The following is a 25,234-nucleotide window of genomic DNA, read 5'->3' as shown; positions in this document are numbered from 1 at the left end:
CCGGAGTCGATGGACAGTGAGGATGGTGTCTTATTTTAGTGTTGGACAGATGGGCATCTGGGCATCACAATTATAGACTATAATAATTGTCAATAAACGAGGGGCATAAATTCCATGGGAAAGGCAAAAAGTACACACTTATATAATTGTTTATCCCTATGGGGAAAATTGCGCATTTATAGTTTGTAGAGTGGACACGGGAAAATGACAGATTCTTAAGAAGTTGATTCAGTTATCTTCAGCCAATATTGTACATCTAATTATAACACTATGACAAGCATTAAGAAAGTTTTTTGATTAAAAGCATATCACCACATGTGTTTGGTAACAGTATATACATTTTATTACACTTTATCCATTTACAAAATACCTTAAAAACCACTTTAAAAATATTTAGCAATAAACATGATCATCACAATGTCTTTGATAAAATATCAATATGAACACAGAATCAGAAGTTGATTCTGTGTTCATATTGATATTTTATCAAAAGTTGATTCTGTGTTCATATTGATATTTTATCAAAGACATTGTGATGATCATGTTTATTGCTAAATGTTTTTAAAGTGGTTTTTAAGGTATTTTGTAAATGGATAAAGTGTAATAAAATGTATATACTGTTACCAAACACATGTGGTGATATGCTTTTAATCAAAAAACTTTCTTAATGCTTGTCATAGTGTTATAATTAGATGTACAATATTGGTTGAAGATAACTGAATCAACTTCTTAAGAATCTGTCATTTTCCCGTGTCCACTCTACAAACTATAAATGCGCAATTTTCCCCATAGGGATAAACAATTATATAAGTGTGTACTTTTTGCCTTTCCCATGGAATTTATGCCCCTCGTTTATTGACAATTATTATAGTCTATAATTGTGATGCCCAGATGCCCATCTGTCCAACACTAAAATAAGACACCATCCTCACTGTCCACCGACTCCGGACGTCTGTCATGTCTGAAATGGCCATTGCTAAGATGGTCTTCCTACCGAGATGCCTTTATGTAGTGGAGAATGCGATGAGTCAGGTTACCTGGGAGCACCTCAACATATAGAATAGTCTACTGATCTGCCTGGTTTGGGCGGGAAAATGTTGCAGAGTAGCACTCAAAGTCCTAAAAATGGATAAGGAGCAGGGAGGCCAGGGACCGCCAGTTATTGAGTTATATTACTATGCAGTGCAGCCACAGCATGCGTCGCAATGGGTGGCTGAGGAGGACACCTGGGAAAATTGGCTTCTTACTGAAACCTGCGGAGATACCCCGCTATTGGAAATGCTTATGAGAAACTTGAAAATCAGCCCCGAATATCCCTATCTAGTGTGCCATACTGCAGATGCTTCTGAGACGCAACTATTAGGGTTTTTAAACAAGCCCCTTTCTGACTGAGTTTGTGACTGAGTTATATTTATGGGCCCTTTAGCCGTTCAGACGCATTGTGGAGGATAGGTCAGTGATCTGCTGTCACGAAAGGAGGTGCAGGACCCTGGGAGACCTATACCCTGGAGGGGATTTCGATACGCTCCCGCAGATCAAGACCTTCCAAATGGTGCTGGCAGTGGGTGGAACCAGATACCGTGAGTCACCTTTCAATAGGGCACGGACGAGGGATAGGATGTATAAGACAATCAGACTGAGACAGGCCTTGGACCAGGATCTGGGGGCACAACTCACAGTGAGTTGGGAGACCACAAGCGCACTTATCAAAGGGGTATCGAGTACTGCTAGATTTAAGCTAATACATTTAAACTACTTAAAAGTACCAACCCTGATAAAGCATGATCAGAATATACACAGAAAAAGAAGTGCATTCACACTGCGGAATGGATAGTGCCTCCCTTCTTGCACATGGCATGGGCGTGCTTCAGGGTGCAGGAGTACTCGGCGTGGGTGGGGACTCAGCTGGGGGAACATTTGGAATTGCAGATTCAATGGAAATTTTTACAGCTTGCCCTGGTGTTGGCTAAGAAGCAGGTGACCATGGGGTGAATTGGAGACAGAAACTGAGTCTCTGGATGAGGGACAGTAGAGTGAACACTAGATGAGGAAACCTGCATTCACCATTCCAAAAGAGATTAAAGTCCTTGAGGATTTGTACGCCTGGCCTGACACTACAAGTTTTTCAGGAGGTGGAGATGACTGAGGGCAGGGCCAGAAAATAGACTTATAGCGAGACCTGCCAATACATGACTGGAAGGAATGGGATAGTAGGGTAAAAGGACTGCAATTAACTATCGGGGAGAGAGAGCAAGGAAGGAAAGAGTTTAAGTGCACATTTAGTTGAACAAGGGACAAAATGAATGTGTATGCGGCCCGCGTAAATAGTGGGAGAACCGTACCTAGATGCAACTGAGGGGAAAATGTACCTGTGCGCTGGGAGGAATACGCAACTGCTGTGATATGGTAATATGTATATGATGTCTCCAGGTTGTTATATGATACATGCTGTTCTACCTGCTCTTAACAAAAAACAAGTTATTTTTTTTCAAACTTGTAAAAAAGCCTTTTCTCCCTATATTCTGATGTATTTTGGAAAGAAAACATTACCAATCTGATCAGGTTTTCTCTTCCTCTCTTACTTCCCTTTTTACATAGGTTTTTCATGTTTTTTTTCAATGATAAATTGCAGGTTTCTGGCCTACTCAAATGTATCACTGTGCTATGTAAAGCACTTTTGTCCATCCGGGCTTGATCTGCATTATAGAGATCATTAAAATTAATCAAAATAAAATATACCTATAAGAGAGAATCTCAAATACAAATTAGATTGCATTTTTGCGCGCCTCAGCACAGCTCATCTAGGGCCAGATGTAGGTAAATTCAATTTTGCGAGTCCTTAATAGCGAGTTTTACCGAATCGCTATTAAGGACTCGCAAAATTGAATGTAGGTAGGAATCGTAAAAATATTTGCGGTTCCTTAATATTCCTTGATTGCGAATCACAAATTGAGATTCGCAATCAAGGAATACCATCCCATTCATTCCTTTGGGCCAGGAGGCCCTTAGGAATGAATAGGATTTGCGCCCGCAATTTGCGAGTAACCAAGAGGCACTCACAAATTGTGGGCGCAATTTCAAGGGTGCAAGACTTCCAAAAGGACACCCTGTTGCACCCCTGAAATGTGCATGTGTGAACATGTGGCGCACATACATGGCCTAAGGGCATGAATGTGTGCCACAGGCTAAAGTGCACTTTATTTTGTGCTACTTACATTGCATTTAAGGAATCTTAATTTGCAATTCCTCAAATGCAAAAAGGGAATCGCAATTCATTCCTTTCGGCCAAGAGGCCCATAGGAATGAATAGGATTTTCGCCCGCAATTTGCGAGTAACCAAGAGGCACTCACAAATTGTGGGCGCAATTTCAAGGGTGCAAGGGTTCCAAAAGGACACCCTGTTGCACCCATGAAATGTGCATGTGTGCACATGTAGTGCACAAACATGCCCTAAGGGCATGAATGTGTGCCACATAGCACTTATAAAAAAAGCAAAAACGTGCTTTTTTAAAGGAAATCGCTAATTACCACCAACTTGAAGTTGGTGGTAATTAGCGATTCCTTAAGGCTAAAGTGCACTTTCTTTTGTGCTACTTACATTGCATTTAAGGAATCTTAATTTGTGATTCCTTAGATGCAAAAAGGGAATCGCAATTTTTGTGATTCCTTATTTTGAGAGTAGGTTTAATCTTACCTACATTGCTCAAACCCAAATTGCAATCGCAAAGGCTGAATTTCTGCAAATTGCGGCGTTTGCGATCGCTATTTGGCTTCCTAAATCTGGCCCCTAGTTACATAACCTGCAATCAAGATGAATATATTCAACATCCCAGTCTGTTTAAGAGCAGAAGTTTGGGGAAGAGAGACCTCTCTGAATGCCTGAAACACTTCCAGAACTATATAAAGTAAAGCTGCCTGTGACTCCATGTGCTAAAACAGTGGTGGTGATCCTCAAACACCTCCTTCATACCGCAGGTCAATGTGGTGGCTAAAGGTAAAAGTCACCAAACAGACATGTTAACGAAAGTACTATATCAAATAACATCTAGTAAGATCTTGAAACCAGAGATTGAATCATTCAAATACTGGGTTTATAGGCCTTTAAAACTAAAACCCAGAAGCTACAGACAATGCAAATTATGGCAGCATGTCTACGACCGCATCTCAAAAACAAATGCAAACTTTCTCCAGGCCAGGCACAGAAAACATTATTACAGACAATATACAGAGCTTAATTTGGGAAGCTTCTGAAAAACCTGCAAGGGCCAGCGTCTCATATTGCTCCTGTCAAAACCTGGACTACATTCATTCCTACCGGATTTGACACAACCCGTTTATGAGGAAGTAGTATGGAGGAAGGAGACTCACAACATGACACCTGTTGCAAAACAAACAGGACTCCTCCAAGATTTCCAACAGCGCCAGTGTCAGGTCTAAAAAAAAAAAACTAAGCCTAAACCTAGACAGTCCTCCTATAGGAATGTGACAAGAGATTATCACTACCACTTAGGCTTTCCATTTAGGAACTGGGCCCTATCACACACAGTCAACCACTCATCCATTATGAACAGCCAGCTGTCCTCCATCAAATCTTGTCACAGTATCTTGGGACACCATCACATTACAATTTCCTTCAAGACATCCCTTGGACACCTGCCAATCTGCTACAAAGATTTGCATTCAGTGCATTGAAGTAACAATGGCACTGCTGCCTGGTTCTTATACAATAATCAAAATACTATTAAAAAAACAGGAAATAAGTCAGTTTAGTGAAAAAACAACATGGTCTTCTCAAAATAAGACAAATATTATGTGAATGTAATGGTGTTTGACAGCACCTTATCTCATGTCCTCAGCCCAGATAAAAAATAATGAGGGTTTTTGCTTTGAACAAATGCATTCTGAAATAAAACTACATATGCTATTGCGTGTGAGGAACATTCCAGACAGATTTAATCTATGGTGCCAAGGTTTTAATATAAAATATGGTTCAGTTACACACAACAACAACAAAAATATAAGCATCTAGAGGCATCATTAGAATGAGCGTTGCAGTCAGTCTGCTACATTTGATGGAAAAGCCAAACAGAGAGGAGAGGTGCAAGCTAGATCCATCTAGATCTACTAGAATTTACAGCTAGAACAACTCCCGCCTAACCAAGGGGCAGTTGACAAATGTAACTACACCAATTGAGCAGTTGGTTTAACGTGGAGGTTATAGTACTCTTGCATGTTTTATTCAAGAAATATGAAAGCTTTTTTTAAACTAAACAAAAAACAAATATAAGCGTAATTCTGTGATTCTAGAATGAAAAATCCAAAAGCGTTTTTAGCAAGTAGGCATATCAATACTAAAACAAATCACAAATGATTTCCAAATTTGCCAAACAAAAAACCAAGTCTGTATACAGTGTAATGTTCAGCTATCTTCCCCACACTACTTCTTGTAAAGCCATTTTGTACCTTCATACTTCTTTTTTGATCCTAGAGCAAGTCTACATTGCTGTGCTTTCTGCTGGTTTCTAATGTAAAACACTAGGTCTATTCACAGAACTGCACCAACTAACTTCCGTTCCTTTTCATGACCGCGACACTGAGTTTTTTTTATTTGTACCTTAACCAATCACACTTAAAAATACATAATACAATGAAGTGTTTATCACACTGTGTTTATCACAGGGGAGAGAATGTGGCTTAATGGCTAGGGAGGTCGACTTCGGAGTTGGGGAACTGGGTATGAGTCTCAGCAGGGGTGCTCAACATTCTGTGATTCTGGGCAAATCACTTAATGTACCCGTGCCTAACAAAAATGAATGTGTTTGTCTGTATCGTAACTGGTGCTCATGTAAAGCGCTCTGATACCTCTGGGTCTAGTTCGTGCTATATAAAATTCCAAAAATAAATAAATAATCCCAATCAATACCTATATTGAATGTTACCTTTTTGAAAATTTGAATGGATTCAAAATTTACATACATATTTAATACTGACCGGCCTTTCAATCAAGTCGATGCATGGCTGCAAGTCTAGACCAAAGTCAATGAAATTCCACTCAATACCCTCCCGCTGGTATTCCTCCTGCTCCAGTACGAACATGGTGTGATTGAAGAGCTGCTGGAGCTTCTCATTTGTGTAATTTATGCACAGCTGTTCGAATGAGTTAAGCTAGAAAACAAAATGCACACATTTATAATAACTGCAGACAGGACTTTAGACCATAGGAATTAGCTCCATAAAGATGATGGGCATTTTCATTTTCAAACATTCATTGTAGCTTGTGTACATTGGAAAGGTATTATCCTTTCACATGACGCTGATAATACAATGAGAAGGCCGTGTAACATAATTTCACATTTTTAGAAAACTACAAACTGTTCTAAATAACGTTTGAAAACGTAGTCTCAGGAAACATGCACTCTAAAATAATACATGCTGATAAAAAAGAATCCTACAATAATTATAAATGATAGTTACAAAATTAGAAGTTCACAAACGAAATAAAAGGAATTTTTTTAATGAAAAGATTTAACTTGGACAGTAGGAGAAATAATATAAGGATCAGAGGCCTACAACATCCACAGTGCCCTGTTCCAAACCTGAACCTTCAGTTCTATATACATATGTTTGAGAAAGTATTTGGCTTTCATGATCTAGGGAAGGCTAAGTGGGGCAGTCACCAATGATGGGTTCCATGACGAAAACTACAAGTACTGATAAGAAATATTTCCTTCGCCATGGGATTTTTATCATAGGATGACAGCTACAACAACATAACAAACATAACTAACATAACAAATGTTATAACAAATTGGAGGGGTGGTGCTACTGCCACCTAGAGTTTAAATGCAGTTCTGAGCTCTGTCCATTGGCTTGATGTGAGGAAAACTACTTTTTGCAGGTTTCACCCCCACTTTCGGGCCCCAATTTGACTGCTAGGTACTGGTGTAATGACTCTGAAATGCCCTGAGCCCTGCTGAACAGGCGTCAGTGCATGTGCCCTGATCATTACAATGGTGTATGGTTGGTTGTCTTATACCCAATTATCATAGTCCAACTCACTTGTAAGTCCCATGTATATGGTACCACTGGTACCCAGTGCTTGTAAGTTATAGTGTCCTCTCAAGGACTGCAGCACTGGTACCACCCTAGTCTGCCACTGCAGGCTAGTAGGACATAAAACAGGTAACTCCACTTTGCCATTTAAGGTAAAGGCAAAGATCATTCCTCCCTTTTTAACATATGTAAGTCACCCCTAACGTAGGGCTGTCGAGCTCTAAGGCAGGGTGCTGTATATTAAAAGGCGAAACAAGTACTTTTACACATTTCAGCAGTGATAACCCTAAACTGTCATTATTACTGCGGAAAGGCAAATTGCTCCATTGGCAAGTACAGAGTACAGGGTGACATCTTAGCCGTGCTAACTTCTGAATGTTAAATTGATACTGTAAGGGATCAAAAGAATCCGAGCATTAAATCAGTTTTCATGTTTTAAGTAAATTTAATGTTGCTGGTGGACAAACTGCAACTTTAGAAGTTGCCACTTTGATTGCCCAAGATTTCAGAGCCAGTTTACAGTTGAACAAGGACTGTCCTCAAAGGCAGCCTTCTACCCTCCTGGGGAGAAGCGTGAACGACTCTCAGGAAAGGATGCAATAGACGCCTGCGTAGGGGAGGGGTCACCTCTCCCTGGCAGCGAGCCACACGGTGTGTTAGCCCAAAAGGCAAGCTTTAAAGAAGAAGCCACCTTTGAAGGGCAAATAGTGAGTGTAGGAAGCTGGCTACTTATATCATATATCAAAATGAGATATATTGTGTAAAGAGTCCATGGGTTCCTTTATGAGTGGACAGGGAGTTGCTACGGCAATACCATAGGTGCTCTTCTAGGAGGTAGTGTGGTCTAGCAGCCTTATGCTTATCACAGAGGGTATGCAAGACATCTGCAAATATACACAGTAGTCAATAAATGAGACACACGACTCAATGAGGAGATCCGCATCAAGAAGAATAACACGTTTCTTTATATATATGTTGAGGCACTAAAATCAAACTGTTCAGGTAAGTATGTTTTAAATAAGAATTCTTTTCAGTTCAAAAAGTCGCCACTTAGTGCAATTTTTAAGATTTGCAAAGTTAACCTATGGAAGGAAAATCATATGCAGTTTACCAGTTCTTGTCCTCGACTTACGGGACCAGTGTCTCGGGTAAAAGGGGAGTACAGGGCAAGGTCCAAGGAAGTACCAACAGGTCACCTCTAGCAGCACTAGGGATTAGAGGTCATTCTGGTGAAACCCACCAGTGGCTTTGGTTCTTGCAATGTTGAGGGACGTGGGGACACCTGTGGTTCTCTTCTCCGTCGGACGGGCGTCTGGATGCAGAAGGTCTTTGGGGTGTCTGGTTTCTCCATCCAACAACGCACTCGGTTGAGGGGGCCTGCATTAGAGGCTGCAGGCAACATCTGGGAGTTTACCAAGAGGTACTTGTAGGAAGCTGGTTCTGCATATTCTATACCAAAGTAAGGTATAGTATGCACAGAGTTCAGTGGAACCCCAAAGGTAGGCTGAGGTAAAAGTAGATAGCGCCTTAATCTCTATTTGTGGTAGTGTGGGCGAGCAGTAATGCTTTATCAGAGGGTAGTGTTAAGCATTTACTGTACAAACCTAGGCAAGAAATGATGTCACACACTAAAAGACTGAACTCAGACCAATTTGTTTGTATAAAATGATTATTTGGTTATTTTATTTCTTGAACCAAGCCAGACCTGGTGCAGGTAAGTGAAATAATACTTTGCAATACTTCTGCAATAAATTACAGTTGAATGCAGGTTCAAATGCAGTTGGTTTATTTACACGAAGTCAATAATCAGAATTACTTTTCAGTTACTTTGTAGATTACAGTACACGTTACTTCTTGGATTACTTTTTAAGTTACTTTTGCTAATCAGTGTGATATGCCTAGAAATCACATTGAGATATTTCCTAGACAAAGGGTAAGTAATTCACTTTTGGTCCATTAGCAGTTTTTCAAGTTTTCATACAAACAAACTCCACACACACAAGGATTTTCAGAGAAAACCAGTCAATGCAATCCTATTGGAGGATGGATTATGTTACGTACCCAGTAAGCATCTGTTCTTGTCATGTAGAGCTGTAGATTCACATCCTCTGCATATTCCTGCCATCTAGTGTTGGGTTCAGATGTTTGCAAGTTATTTTTCTATGAAGAAGTCTTTCCTAGTGAGACCGTCCTGACGCTCTCAGTAGCGGTCGCTCCCCACGCTCCCTGCTCTACTCTTGGTATCGTTGGGCTGCGCTCTTTGCTCTCATCTGATAATTTTACATCTGCTGGCTGCTGTCCATAATAGCGCTGTATTGCGATAAGCTTTGCCGAATACTAGAAATAATTATAGCTGTAGCGCTCGCTGTGTTGCTCTGATTTAAAAGTGCATTGCTTGTCTTGTGCATACATTTTTTGTAGCGCTTCATACACAGATTGTCTAAGCTACTTAATTTGGCTTTGTGCCCCAGCCTCTCTCTAGTTTCGTTTTGCTGCTGCCATTTTGTTGTTGTTGTGCCTCGGAGCCCGTCCTCTACACCTCGCCCCCGCCTCCCAGCTGATCCTCCCTCGCCCCTCCCCCCCCTCCACTTCTCCACTTATGACAGATGCATTTGCGCGCAGCGTTCACGCGCAGCGGTCGCGCCCCATGCGCGCCAAAGGTAAGCCTGTCTACGCCCGTCCGCGCCTGGACCACGCCCAGCGCCAGACCCCCTGTCCCCCGCAAAATCCCCTCCACCCGCATAACGTATGACGCCGCCACCCTCCTTGCCCTTAACCCCGGACGCACACCACAATGCTGCAGAGCTGCCCCAGGACGCACCCACGGACCCTTCGCCTGCCACTCCTGCAAGTTCGCCTGCATCAAGACCCACACCAAATCCACTAACTCCAAACACAGCTCCGACTCTAACCACCTGAACACCCGCTCGGTCCACAGACACGCCACTGAACTCTGGGACCTACTCGACACTGCATCACCGGACGTCGCCTTCCTTACAGAAACCTGGATGAACTCATCATCAGCGCCCGACATCGCCATAGCCATCCCGGACGCTTACAAGATCATCCGAAAAGACCGCACCAACCAAACAGGAGGAGGCATCGCCATCGTCCATAAGAACACCATCCGAATCACGACCAGCACCGACGATAACCTCGCTACCGCCGAACACCTCCACTTCCAGATCCACACCGACCCCAGGACCACACTTAGAGGCATCCTCATCTATAGACCACCAGGAACCCGCACACAATTCAGCGAAGACATCACTGACTTCATCAGCCCACATGCCCTCAACTCCGAGAACTACATCTTACTGGGAGACATCAACTTCCACCTGGAAAAGAAAAACAACAACAACACCATCACCCTTCTAGACAACCTAGCCAATCTTGGACTCAAACAACTTGTTGATACCCCCACCCACGTAGCCGGACACACGCTCGACCCTATCTTCACCTCCAGCAAGCACATCTCCTTCGATCACACCACCGCTCTCCATTGGACGGACCACAGCTGTGTTCACTTCAGCTACAAAAAACCATGACCCACAACCCCCCACAACCTATTCCTCGAAGAAATGAACAAAATCACCACTGACCAACTCCTCACATCGCTCAACCAAAACCCTCCCACCCAATCATCGGACCCAAACCAAGCTGCCACCAAACTCACACAATGGATCACCCACAGCGCTGACGAATTAGCACCCTTGAAAAACCACCAGACCAAACAGAGTAGCAAAAAGGCCCCCTGGTTCAACGATGACCTTAAGAAATCCAAGAAGCTATGCCGTACTCTCGAGAAAACATGGAGAAAAAACCCAACCACTAACAACTTGTCCACCTTCAAGACCGCCACTCGCAAACACCACCAACTAATCCGATCCACCAAGAAATCAGCATTCAAGGATCGACTCGACAACAAAGCCCACAACAGCAAGAAACTATTCAACATCGTCAAAGAATTTACCAACCCCACCGCAGGCTCAAACGACATTACTCCCTCCCAAGACCTCTGCGATTCGTTATCCTCTTTCTTCCACAACAAAATCGCCGACATACATAACAGCTTTGAGAACCTATCCAAAGAACAGTCCACCCCACCCACCTCCGAACCAAAACCGCACTCCAACAACCTTAGCGCCTGGAACCCAATCACCACTGAAGACACCATCCGCCTAATGAACTCCATCCATTCAGGATCGCCAACCGACCCTTGTCCCCACCACATCTTCAACAAAGCAGACTCCATCATTGCACCACATCTCCGTGATGTCATCAACTGCTCCTTCAACTCCGCCACCTTCCCAGAAAGCTGGAAACACGCCGAACTCAGCGCCCTCCTGAAGAAACCCACAGCAGACCCCTCTGAACTTAAGAACTACCGCCCCATTTCCCTCCTCCCATTTCCTGCCAAAGTCATTGAGAAAGCCGTCAATAGCCAGCTCGCCGCCTTCCTTGAATCCAACAATTCCCTCGACACCTCACAGTCCGGCTTCCGAGCCAAACACAGCACCGAAACCGCCCTCATTGCAGCGACAGACGAAATCCGAACGCTACTGGACAACGGAGAAACAGTTGCCCTCATCCTACTTGACCTCTCCGCCGCCTTCGACACAGTCTGTCATAGCACCCTCATACAACGCCTCAGCAACGTCGGCATACAAGGAAAAGCTTTGGACTGGATCATCTCGTTCCTCGCCGGGAGAACCCAGAGAGTCCGCCTCCCCCCATTCAAATCAGAGGCCACCGAAGTCATCTGCGGAGTACCACAAGGTTCATCACTCAATCCCACCCTCTGCAACGTTTACATGAGCCCCCTCGCATCCATCGCGCGACAACACTACCTCAACATCATCTCCTACGCTGACGACACCCAGCTGATCCTTTCCCTCACCAAAGACCCTAACACCGCCAAAACCAATCTTCACGAAGGCATGAAAGAAGTAGCCGAATGGATGAAAAACAGCCGCCTAAAACTAAACTCGGACAAAACGGAAGTCCTCATCCTAGGATCATCCCCCTATGCCTGGGACGACTCATGGTGGCCACCGGCCCTGGGCACAGCACCCATACCTACAGACCACGCATGTAACCTGGGATTCATCCTAGACCCCTCCCTCTCGATGACCAGACAAGTCAACGCCGTCTCATCCTTATGCTTCAACGTACTTCGCATGCTCAAAAAAATCTTCCGTTTGATCCCCACCGAAACAAGAAAGACTGTCACCCACGCACTTGTCACCAGCTGACTGGACTATGGAAACACCCTCTACGCCGGAACCACAGCCAAATTACAGAAAAAACTCCAACGCATCCAAAACGCATCAGCCAGACTCATATTGGACATCCCTCGTCAAGCTCACATTACCGGTCACCTGAAAGACCTCCACTGGCTTCCCGTCAACAAGAGAATAACGTTCCGTCTCCTCACCCACGCACACAAGGCCCTCTACAACTTAGGACCCGAATGCCTCAACACACGACTGTCCTTCTACACACCCACCCGCCAACTACGATCCTCCAATCAGGCCCTCGCCGCAATTCCGCGCATCCACAGATCCACCATGGGAGGAAGATCCTTCTCCTACTTAGTGGCCAAAACCTGGAATTCTCTCCCCTCTCACCTCCGCCTTACACAGAACCACATTTCCTTCAGAAAACAACTTAAAACCTGGCTATTCGATAAATAATGCACACCCTCCCCCAAGCGCCTTGAGACCCTCTGGGTGAGTAGTGCGCTATACAAATTCCTGAACTTGAACTTAAGGTAAGGTGACTCCTCCTTTCGGTGATAGTGCGCCTGGGCATCGACTCCACTGTTAGATTGTTTTCCGGTAAGAGGGTGAGAACCGAGTAAGTGTAATATAGAGATGTCCATGCGTATGAATGTATAATCAGGAAATGCAACAACTATCAGTGCCCGGGGAGGCGGGTGGGCACATGTGAATCTACAGCTCTACATGTCAAGATCGGATGCTTACTGAGTAAGTAACATAATCTGTTTGAGGCATTTGTGCTGTAGATACACATGCTTTGCATAGACTACAAAGCAGTATACTCCCAAAGCAGTGGCTAACGCGTAGATGTTGCAGTTGCTTGAAATAGTGTTTTAAGTACCGCTTGGCCTACATTAGTTTGTTGGTGTGCTAACACATCTACACATTAGTGTTTGGTATATGTGTGTGCTGTAGACCATGTAGCTGCTTTACATATGTCAGCTAGAGGAATGTTACCTAAAAAGGCCATAGTAGCCTGTAGTTTGCATGTGGAATGAGCTCTAGTGAGAGATACATTTTTTAGGTTTAGCATAACATGTTTGAATGCATTTAACAATCCATCTTGAAATACCACATTTAAAGATGGGATAGCCTTTGTGAGGTGGAGCAAATGCAACAAACAGTTGCTTTGTTTTGCGAACATTTTTGGTCCTATCTATGTAGGAAAAATAGAGCTCTTTTGACATCAAGGTGCGAAGAGCCCGTTCTGCTACAGAATCAGGTTGAGGAAAAAACACAGGTAACTCAACCGATTAATTTATATGAAAAGCAGAAACCAGTTTGGGAGAAATTTAGGGTTGGTGTGAAGAACTACCCTGTCTTTTGTGGAGCTGAAAGAAGAGTTCTTTCAAGGTTAATGCCTGTAGCTTACCATTTCTCCTTAATGAAGTGATTTCAATGAGGAAAGCAACTTTCCATGAAAGAAACGGCAAAGGGCAATAGTGCAATGGTTCAAAAGGTGGACCCATAGGCCTTGTTAGGACAATGCTAAGATTCCATACTGGTGCTGGGGGGAATTCTTGGTGGATTACCCTTTTCAAGCCTTCCATGAATGCTTTGATCACTAGAACATTAAATAGTGATAAATGCTGCCTATTCTGCAAATACGCAGCTACTGCTGCAAGGTGCAAACAAATAGATGTATAAGCCAGTCCAGTTTGCTGTAAGTGTAACAGGTAACAGATAATATTTTGTATAGAAGCATATAGAGCAGAATTTCCCAAACTGTGGTCCGTGAAGCCCCAGGGGTCCGTGAGACATTCCCAGAGGGTCCGCAGGACTCGAGTGCCTGTCGTAGTGAAAATTAAAACGCCCATGCGTCCTCATAGCACACAAGAGCTGTGAATGTTGGCACAGGGGCGGCGAGACCACAACAATAATACAATCGGGAGGCGGGGGCAGTGAATGGGCAGTGGGCAGTCAGGGTGGCGGGCCGCAGGGGGCACAGCAGCTGGGGAAACAAGTGGAACAGAAGGCAAAAGGGGCACAAAAACAAGGGGAAAAAACGAGTGGCACAGAAGGCAGAAGGGAACAAAAAAACGAGTGGAACAGAGGTCAGAAGGGCACAAAAAACGAGGGAAAAACGAGTGGAACAGAGGGCAGAAAGGCACAAAAAACGAGTGGAACAGAGGGCAGAAGGGCACAAAAAACGAGGGAAAAACGAGTGGAACAGAGGGCACAAAAAACGAGTGGAACAGAGGGCAGAAGAGCACAAGAAACGAGTGGAACAGAGGGCAGAAGGGCACAAAAAACAAGTGGCACAGAGGCAAAATACAGAATACAGAAATATAGGGGCAGCTAACAACAGAAGGCAGAATGGGCAGAGAGGCACGGGGGCAGCGAGGGGAACAGAAGGGAAAACCGGGCAGAGACACGGGGCAGCGAGGGGTACAGAAGGAAAGACCGGGCAGAGAGAGCATGGGGACAGTGAGGGGAACAGAGGGAAGAAAAAGGGGCACGGTCACGTACAGGCAGCAGCGGAAGACAGACAACAGCAGTCACAGACACAACAATGAAAATACAGGCAATACAATAAAAGCAATAAAGTGTTGAAAGGCACATGTGTATAGGTTACCGTTACTTGGCAGGCAGGTAAAAATAGATGCAGCCAGGATCAGCAGTAGGAATTTCGTGCTGCTGTCTGATTGCTCACTTTCCACAAGCCCTTGGGTGAATTATGTGTGCTGTTAAGCTTTCATATTCAGACATATCAAGCTCTTATTCTGTGTAGCCTTTGCAGTTTGTTGTTGGCAAGGGACAGGGCAGTGGGCATACTAACAGGAGGGTCATGTCAGGTGCCACGCGAGGCCTCTCTGAAATATGCCTTAACTGCACTGCTCACCCCTTCTTGGTAAAATGTTTTTCTGCTGTCTGTGACTAAAGATTATGTCTAACAGCGGTTTATGGTAATTAGCATAGGATTGTTCCATGATCTCACTGAAACAATATGCCTCCTGTGCAGATACCTTCCTGCCATCTCTTGCCCTTTCATGATGAACTCCTAATATAGACCTTGAATTTGCTCTGTACACTGGAGTCATCGCTTTGTGCACTATCTTGTTAGAATTTTCACAATATTTGTTGCTCCTTGGGGCATGTCTTTATTATAAAATGCTTCATAATTGTATACTATTTTAGATCTTCTTAAACTGTGAATAGGTAATAATGCTAATAATTCACAATCATTCAACCTGTTGCTGTAAGGAAGGGTCACCACTCCAAGGCTCTGGAATGAGAATGTAGAGGTAATGCTATGGTTGAGAGCAGGAGGCTTGTACCACTAAATAATACACTGCTGTATGCATACATGTCCATGCCAATAGACCCAATTCAGGCTGTCTCCCTCTTGAAATTGCATCTGCTTCAAATGGCATTTTTAAAAAGAAATTTAAATTGTACAAATTGCTTGGGGCTCCCCGGCTTCCAGTAGTGATTGAGTGGGGGTTCTCAGGAGTCTAAAGTTTGGAAACCACTGATATAGAGGATTGATTTTGTTCTTATTACAGTAGGCAACAAATCTTTTCCGCTTTGCTGCATAACAAGCTCTGGTGGTAGGCTTTCTTGATTCTTTTAGAATAGTCAGTCTGGTGGTAGATTTAAATAACCAAACTCTGACTCCAGGAGCCAGATCACTAAGTTTAGTTCTTTGGAATTTGGATGTCTGATTTCTCCATGGTTCCGCATAATGAGCCTGGAGATGAGATACAGCTCAAACAGGGTGGTGTACCATGGTTGACGGGCCCATGTGGTAGCTACTAGAACTAGTGTGAGGGATGTTTCCCTGAGCTTCCGAATCAGACACCGGATGAGTGGGAGAGGCGGAAAAGCATAGGCAAATATCCCTGACCAGTTCATCCATAGGAAATTGTCCTTTGAGAGCAGGTGTGGGAAACTGGCGCCGAAGTTTGGTCATTTTGTGTTGTAAACTGTGGCGAACAGGTCTAATTGTGGGAATCACCATTGTTTGAAGTATGGAAGGAGAACATGGGGATTTAGTTCCCACTCGTGAATTTGTTGCCTCTTTCTATTGAGGAGGTCGGCAATCTGATTGCTTACCCCTGGAAGGGTTCTGCCAGAAAAGAAATCCTGTGATGGATTGATCAATTACAAATGGCTTGAGAGAGGCGTGACAGTTGGAGAGAGTGTCCCCATCCCTGTTATTGTTCATAGTACATTGCTGTCATGTGGTCCTTCCGGACTAGGACAGCTTTGCCTATCAGGTGAGTTTGAAAAGCTTTGAGCGCTAGAAACACAGCTGGAAGCTCTATATGGTTCATGTGGAGGCTTTTGTGCTTGTTGCTCCACAGGCCTTGTATTGTTTAATTCTGGAAATGGGCCCCCCAACCTGTCAGAGATGCATCTGCTGTGAGCACGATCTGTGGAATAGGGTCAATGAAAGGCCGTCCTTTTGATACATTTTGTGGGTTCCACCAATGCAGAGAGCGATGGGTACTGCCTTCCACCAACACTAGATTGGTTAATTGACCCTGCGACTGATCCCACTGATGTGCTAAGCACTATTGTAGAGGACGCATGTGGAGTCTTGAATGGGGTACAATTGTGATGCAAGACTCCATCATTCCCAGCAGTTGCATGAACACTATGGCTGGCAATGTTTGGTTGGATTGAAACTGTAGTATAGACTGAATGTTGTGAATACTGGTTACATTGGGAGAGGCAAGAGCTCTGATAGTGTCTAGAGTGGCTCCTAGGTAAGATTGCATCTGTGAAGGATGCAGGTGAGATTTCTGTGCACTGATCTTCAAGCCCAGTAGACGCAGTAGGTCTATTGTGGTCTAAGTGTGTCTCAGAGACGGTTTTCATACGTGCTGGCTTTTATGAGCCAGTCGTCTAGGTAGGGGAAGAGGTGAATATGTGGTCTTCTGATATGAGCTGCAACTACTGCCAGGATTTTGGTAAATACTCTGGGAGCAGTAGTCAGTCCAAACGGGAGTACTTTGAATTCGTAATGTTTGCCTGTTATCACAAAATCGGAGGTATTTGCGATGAACTGGATGAATTGGAACATGAAAATATACGTCCTTTAAGTCGAGAGTAGACATGAAATCTCCCTTCTGTAAAAGTGGATGTACTTGAGCTCTAGAATAGGTCTTACGGAGCCGTCCTTTTTGGGAATCAGAAAATAGAGAGAATAAACCTCTGAACCTTGGTACGGTAATGAAACTGGTTCTATGGCTCCTTTTATTAAGAGAAATTGCACTCCCTGTTCGAGCAAGTGGTCAGGAGATAACTTGTGAGAGCAAGGCAGAATATTTGGAGGATTGGTGGTAAGCTCCAAGCAAAAACCATGTTGGATAATTCTGATCACCTATTTGTCAGTTGTTATAGATTGCCAAATGGGGAGAAAGTGTTGAAGTCTTCCTCCGACTGGTGTGGATGTGGTCGGAGGGAAGCGTGGGGAAGTCACTGCTTATTAAGGGAAGGGGAGTTACGGGATGTGATTCCTTTTACTCTGCCTTTAGAGTTGTTTCATCTATATCCTCATCAAAAAAAGCCTTGTGAGAAAGAGGACTGGTTATTACATTTGTAAGAGGAGGTGTTGTGGTCTGAGGGTGTGGTTTTGGACCCTGGTCGTAAAGATGAGTGGCGAAAGGAGCACCTGTTTGAAGGAGACTGGAGCACTCCTACGTACTTCGTGACTTCAGTGTACTTTTTAATTTTTTCAAGTGGCTGATCGACCTCGGGACCAAAGAGATGTTTTTTATCCAATGGTGTATTTTAAATAAATTGTTGGTCTTCGGGTTAAAACCCGGAAATCCTTAACCAAGCATGTCTTCTGAGTAAGATGCTAGTGTTGACCGGAATCAACAGCATCTAGAGTACATCTTATTGACTAATTCGAAATTAGCTTTCCCTTATTTACCAAATCTTACGCTTTTGCCCATCTGGGAGATATTGGAGCAATTACTCCATTTCATTCCACTGTGCCCTGTCATATATGACCAAAAGGCCCATTGTGCTTGCAATGCACCAGTGATTGGCATGTTTAAGTACCTATGCGTTTGCCAGAAGCGCCTATTAGCTTGGATTCTTGGTCTGGGGGAGGAACGTCCCCCGATGTTTGGGAATTAGCTTGTTTGTGAGCATTGGACACTACCAGTGAGTCTAGAGACAACTGGCCCTTAATAAATATTGGATCTGTTGGGGAGGCTTTATATTTTTTGTCGAGTCAAGATGCGTGCACGCATAGGATCTTTAAAAATGTCGTCAGCGTGTCTCATCATACCCTTAAGCATAGGGAGTCTTTGTGTTGACCTGTGTATGGATCCTAAAGTCTCAAACAAAAAATCCTCTTCTAGGGATTCTTTGTGTAGTACCACCCCATGGCATTCTGAAGCCCTGTAAATGAGTTCCTGATAAGATACATTGTTATCAGGTGGAGATGACTTGGCAGGGTAAAGATCTGGGTCGTTGTCTAACGGAGGGTCAACTATGTAATCCTTCCATGGATCTACAGGTAAATGCAGGTCCCCCTCGTCAACAGCATCCCCATCACGCTGAGGTTGTGGAGAATCCGGAGGTGTGATGTGCCAAGGAAGCTGGAGAAGAGGGTGGTGGGGATGGTGGTGGTGGATGAAGAGGGCTGTTACCAACAGGCTTCTTTTTTAAAGGGATTTTGTAATGACGGACTTCATCAGGAAGCTTGTGTTTACAAGGCAGCTTGGTATGAATATGACCCATGTCTGGGTTAATATAAAGTCTATTCTGTTTGGGAGCAATTTACGGTGGAACAATGTCTAAATTTGGATCCAAAGGGACATCTTTTGGTTTATTGCCAGTGTTTTCGGTGCCAATATGGCCTGGCATTTGGGTGTGGACGAATTCGGCTCTGAAGGGGATTTATTTTTCGGCGTGGAGGATTTCCTAGCCGTATTTCGACTTTGGCTCCGAAGAGGGTTTGTGTCGATTCGGTCCCGAGCCAGAAGGCTTGACTGTGTTTCGGAGCTGAACTGGAAAGGCAGGGTGTCGGAAACATTGTCTCGTTGCTGACCTTTGCCAGCAGGCACAGGTGGTGCCGAAGCCTTAGGTTTTTTTGTGAGTTAGTTGATGGGGTGAGGAAATATAAATTTTTGGTCATGTTATGTTCCCTAGCGCGTACCCCACCGACTCCATGTACCAGCTTAAAGTGCATGTAACTTCCCTCCTGTACCAGCTATGAAGACGCAAATACATTTGCGTCCAACGTTAACTTGTCCTCTTTCAGATCCACCCTGAATGGATTATATAGTCCGTTCCTAAGTATGCTGTGCCACCGTCTTTTTGTAGTACACTTTACATGTTTCCCTGCTCTGGCAGAGTAGGCCCTGATTTCTGCCATCGAGCCTCTTTTGGCTTCCTGACTCTGACAGCCTCTGCCCAGGCTACCTCTGTACCCGTGAACTCTGACTTACTTTCAGCGCGGCCCCTCGCGCTCAGCTCAGCCTGCTTTCTGCCAAGACTGACTATAACCTTCGAGTTATCTGTTCCGCTCCTCGAGAATGCATTCCTGCCTACTAGCTCCAGTAAACATCCTCTCCAGCTGCAGAGCCAAAGGGCCGACCTGTCTCAATGCAAGTAATTCATAGCCTCTGTTACCATGCTTCCATGGAAGGCCCCGTGCCCCACGCTTCTCATGTAGACACTTAGGCGCTTATACACGCATCCACAGTTAGCCTAGAATAGCTTCTGCCCTAGAGACCTTTCCGCCCAGATAGTATGGTTCCTAAACATCAGATATCAGATACGATAAAAGTACAAGTTGATCTGACATGCCAGACTTCTGTCTCTTTCCGTCAGTGTAAATGTCAAGTCCCCTGCACCCCGTCAATCACACGTCATGCAGCTGCGCGCGCATCCAAGCTTCCGATTTCTGCTGACATTGCAACAATTCTGTTAGCACCACCCCTTGGTGCCACCCACTTGCGTCACCTATCAGTGACGTTTCTAGCACACACCTCTGATTCACGCCTAGTTTACGCCTCTTGATTACGTACTAGTACCACGTGTATACTGTTATCTTGTCTTCTCTCAGCTGTTACGCCTCTTACATTACTTCTTATGGTATAAATCAAGTATATAAGCTATGTAATGTCAATAAAGTTTGCTCTATCCCTTCTGACACCCCTGTGGTGGTCAGAACATGATATCCTGGTCAAGACCATTCCTTTATGAGGAATAAAACCCTTAGAAACTCTAACACCACGGACTCTGTCTTCTTTCATCCGATCTGAGTTATTATTGATTAAGTACTTACCTGCATAGAAATTAAGAGAGTAAATTAATTATTTACGTCAGGGGCATGAGGTCTTATGTACTCACGTAACCTTGCCCCTGCGGAATTTCTTCGGCGTCGAGGTCTATCCGGAGCTCCTAATTTGACTACGACACAGAGAAGGCCTCTTCCTTCTCCACCACTGATACACCAATGTCTTCTTGCTCAGACTCTTCACAGAAGATATCTGGCTGTCTTCAATGTTTTTGAAGCTGCATGTCTTGACGTTGAGCCAGACAATCGCAAAGGGTTTTCTTCCACTGAAACGATCTTCAAGCGTTGCGGTCTTCTTTGTGCTCCAGAGACAAGCACAAGTTGCACACTTGGAGTGAGTCAGTGCGCTGATACTTTGTGTGGCACAGAGGACAGAATTTGAGCGGTGCCCATTTCATTGACGGAGAGCTGAACCAACGCAGTTAGGCCTGAAGGTCGTCCAGAAACCTTTCCAATCGAAAAGTAGATTTCTTTGACCCAACAATACGCAGAGAGGTGGGACACACATACAGATCAATACCGTAGAGGTAGCGAGCATTGCGCACCGAGGGGAATCCGAAGAACGGTTTCCAACCGGGGCGCAACAATACATGTCCGAACACAATGGAGGAAAAAACAATCTAACAATGGAGTCGATGCCCATGCGCACTATCAGCGAAAGGAGGAGTCACCTTACTTGTGACTAGGAAAGACTACTTCGAAGAAAAACTAGCAAACATCCGGACCCAACACTAGACAGCAGGAGTATGCAAACATGTGTATCTACAGCACATATACCTCGAACATGAAGTTATCAGTTTAAAGGTACGTATTTATTTGTGGGAATTGGGTTTCTGGGGTAAGAACCAGGGTTCCCTGAGGGTCGAGTGCTGAGGCCCAATGTTATCCAATGGGGGATAGGGGGCCTTCGGTTGGTGGCTGCTCACGAGCAGGCCACAAGGTTATGGGAACAAAGCTCCTGGTTCCTGGTGGTAGGCTCAGGGCAAAGAGGGATCCAAATTAGCACACAAGGTGCACCTGCAGTGGCACAGGGGCGGCTGGGTGCAGGGTGCTGTTTTAGCGTCAGGTGCCCTGTTGATTTCAATGGGGATTTTCCAGTTGCAACAAACACTGCAGGCTCAGGGACGAAGATCTTCTGGAGGTGACCACCGGTTGGAGAGGTAGGTTGGGATGCCTGGGGATGCTGGGAGATCATCAGTTGGGCCACCCAAGGCCGTGGGACGTTGGGCGCAGAGTTGTCTTTAGGCGTCAGGTTTTTCTTACCTGCTTCAGTCTGGAAGATCCTCCAGAAAGCCTGGGAGACCTCCTCATGGTGTTGGGCCACTCAAACTCGGGCCGTGGGCGTTGGGTGCAGAGTGCTGCAGACTCGCTGATTTGGACGGTGTGAGAAAGTGGCTCCATATGTACTGGACCTGAATAAGGTACAGTGTGTATAGAGTTCACAAACCCCAGTGGTATAACAGAGATCACAGCTAGGTGTGACCTTACTCTCTAAAGTGGTAGCTTGGTCGACCAGTAAGGCAGCACCAGAGGACATTGTGAAGCATTTGTTGTACACACACAGTCAGCATAAGGTTTCACACACTCAAAGACTGAAATCCAGGCCAATTGTTTTTATATCAAAGATATAGATGTTTTATTTTTAGAACCAACAGGTATAAAAATATACTGTTCTCAATATGAGAGGTCTCAGATGAGTACTTTGCAGAAAGGCGATAAACTTTTGAACACAATAGATACAGGGGTTGCAGTAGGCAACACAATTCTAAACACACTTTAGCATTGAGCTCAATGGGTTTTCATCATATAAGTACAGTTGATTACTTTGTAGATTACTTTGGTAGTTCCAGGACTGAATACTAGATTCAGTCCTGGTGTCTAAGCTGAAAATAATTTAGTATAAACATTTTAGTTATTGTAGCGATTTTTCAGGAATATAAAGCGGTTTTAAAAGTGCACACTTAGAAACTTTTCAACGAAAATCTGGCAATGCTATCCAACGGGAGAAAATTCAGGTTGCAGGAAAAGTATGATCTTGTTACTTTTGTAATCCAGTACTGGGCTCCTAGGTCCAGCACTGGGGTCTCAACTTAAAACAGGTAAGTAATTACGTTTCAATATTTCGTATGATTTTTAAAGTATATTTCAAGTTTTCAAAAGTAGACAGAAGAAATTTCATAGAAAAGCTGGCAATGAATTCCTATTGAGAAAATACAGGTTACTAGTAAACCCGGTAAGGATTACTTTTGCAGTTCAGTACTGGCCTACAAGGTACAGTACTAGCTTCTCTCCTGATCACAGGTGAGTACTTCGGAATTCTGAATTCGGGTGATTTTATATGAATATTTAAAGTTTCCAAAACTTCACACTTAAAAGATTTTTCGAGTCAAACCAGTCATTGTTATCCAATGGCAGGTAAGTGAGTTACCGGTTCCCAGGTGAGTACTCGACTGGTGAAGTTAAGGTTCTGGGAACATTGCTTCTTTCAGGGTGTCAAAAGCCTTTTGGCAGCTAACAGTCCAGTTTACTTTCTTGGGCATTTTATTGGATGTGAGTTCTGTGAGGGGAGTTACAATGGACCCATATCCCTTCACAAACTTCCTGTAGTATCCAGTCAAGCCAAGGAATGCCCTGACTTGGGTCTAGGTGGTTGGAGCTGCCCAGTCCATGATACTCTGGATCTTGGGCTGTAAGGGTTGGACCTGGCCTCCACCAACAAGGTGGCTCAAGTACACCACAGTGCCCTGCCCTATCTGGCATTTGGATGCCTTGATAGTCAGTCCTGCAGATTGCAGGGCTTGTAGAACCTTCCCAAGGTGGATCAGGTGATTCTGCCAGGTGGAGCTAAAGACAGCAATATCATCAAGACAAGCTGCACTAAAGGACTCCAATCCAGTCAGGACTTGGTTCACCAACCTCTGGAAGTTGGCAGGGGCATTCTTTAACCCAAAAGGCATTACAGTAAACTGATAGTGCCCATTAGGGGTGGAGAATGCTGTTTTTTTCTTTGGCTCCTGGGGCCATGCCATTCTGCCAGTACCCTGCTAATACCCTGCAGTTAAGTCAAAGGTACTGAGGAATTTGGCTGCCTCTAGCTTGTCTATCAACTCATCTGCTCTTGGAATGGGGTGAGCATCTGTCTTGGTGACAGAGTTGAGTCCTCTATAGACCACACAGAACCTCATCTCTCTCTTTCCACCCTGTGGATGAGGTTTGGGGACCAGAACCACTGGGCTAGCCCAGGGGCTCTCAGAGGGTTCAATCACCCCTAGCTCCAGCATCTTGCTGACTTCAGCTTTGATGCTTTCCTTGACTTGGTCTGATTGTCGATAGATTTTGTTTTTGACAGGGTTACTGTTATCAGTGTCCACATCATGGGTACACCAGCCGTTCAGACCAGGGTTCAAGGAAAAGAGACTAGCAAACTGTTGCAAGACTTGCTTGCAGTCAGTCTGCTGTTGGGGAGAGAGGGTGTCTGAAAAGACCACACCATCCACTGACCCATCTTTTGGGCTGGAAGAGAGGCGATCAGGGAGAGGTTCACTCTCTGCTTCCTGTTCCTGATCAGTCACCATCAGCATGGTGAGGTCAGCCCTGTCATTGTAGAGTTTGAGGCAGATCACATGGAAAACCCTTTTCGGTGTCCTGCTGGTGCCTAGGTGCACTAGGTAAGTGACCGCACTCTTTTTCTCCAGGATAGGGTAATGGCCACCCCATCTGTCTTGGAGAGTCCTTGGTGCCACTGGCTCCAAAACCCACAACTGTTGTCGGGTCGAAATTCAACCATGGCAGCTTTTTGGTCATACCAGTTCTTCAGCAGGTCCTGGCTGGCCTCAAGATTCTTGAATGCTTGTCCATATACTCAGTCATTCAGGACCTTAGGCCAAGCACATAGTCCACAATGTCTTGTTTGGATTCTTGGAGAGGCCTCTCCCAACCGTCTTTCATAAGACAAAGTGGTCCCCTTACTGGATAACCAAACAGAAGCTTAAAGGGTGAAAACCCCACTCCTTTCTGAGGCACTTCCCTATAAGCGAAAAGCAGGCATCCCATCTCCTTTTGAGTTTTTCAGGGAGTCCCATGATCATACCTTTCAATGTCTTGTTGAATCTTTCAACAAGACCATTGGTTTGTGGGTGGTATGGGGTAGTAAACTTGTACTGCACACCACACTCCTTCCACATGTGTTTCAGGTAAGCAGACATGAAGTTGGAACCTCTGTCTGAAAACACCTCCTTAGGAAACCCTACCCTGGTGAAGACACCCAGGAGGGCCTTGGTTACTGCAGGAGCTGTAGTGACCCTAAGGGGAATTGCTTTAGGGTACCTAGTCGCATGATCCACTACTAATAGAATTCATTTGTTCCCTGAGGCTGTGGGAGGTTCAAGTGGACCCACAATGTCCACACTGACCGTTTCAAAGGGTACCCCCACCACTGCAAATGGTATCAGGGGGGGCCTTTGGTTTGCCACCTGTCTTGCCACTGGCCTGACAGGTAACACAGGAGCTCACAAACTCCTTCACCTTTTGGTTTATCTGGGGCCAGTAAAAGTGGCTAACTAGCCTTTCCCAAGTTTTGGTCTGCCCCAGATGTCCAGCTAGGGGGATGTCATGAGCTAAAGTTAGGAGGAAC

General features: G+C 44.7%; 1 protein-coding gene across 7 annotated transcripts in view; it reads right to left on the bottom strand.

The window, feature by feature from the left end:
• MYH10 (myosin heavy chain 10) overlaps positions 1–25,234 on the bottom strand; it is a 1,221,191-nt gene that overhangs the window by 750,967 nt on the left and 444,990 nt on the right. For 4 of the 7 annotated variants that reach the window (XM_086930640.1, XM_086930642.1, XM_086930639.1 and 1 more), the window contains one exon: positions 5,992–6,165. In XM_086930640.1, the coding sequence (XP_086786766.1) occupies positions 5,992–6,165 (174 nt within the window). Of the gene's footprint in view, positions 1–5,976; positions 6,166–25,234 lie in introns of all 7 variants that reach the window. The other 3 variants (XM_086930637.1, XM_086930641.1, XM_086930638.1) reach the window with 1 other exon arrangement.

The sequence above is a fragment of the Lissotriton vulgaris genome, chromosome 7, assembly GCF_964263255.1.
Source record: "Lissotriton vulgaris chromosome 7, aLisVul1.2, whole genome shotgun sequence".
Taxonomy (NCBI): domain Eukaryota; kingdom Metazoa; phylum Chordata; class Amphibia; order Caudata; family Salamandridae; genus Lissotriton; species Lissotriton vulgaris.
This window is presented reverse-complemented; position numbering and strand designations above follow the sequence as displayed.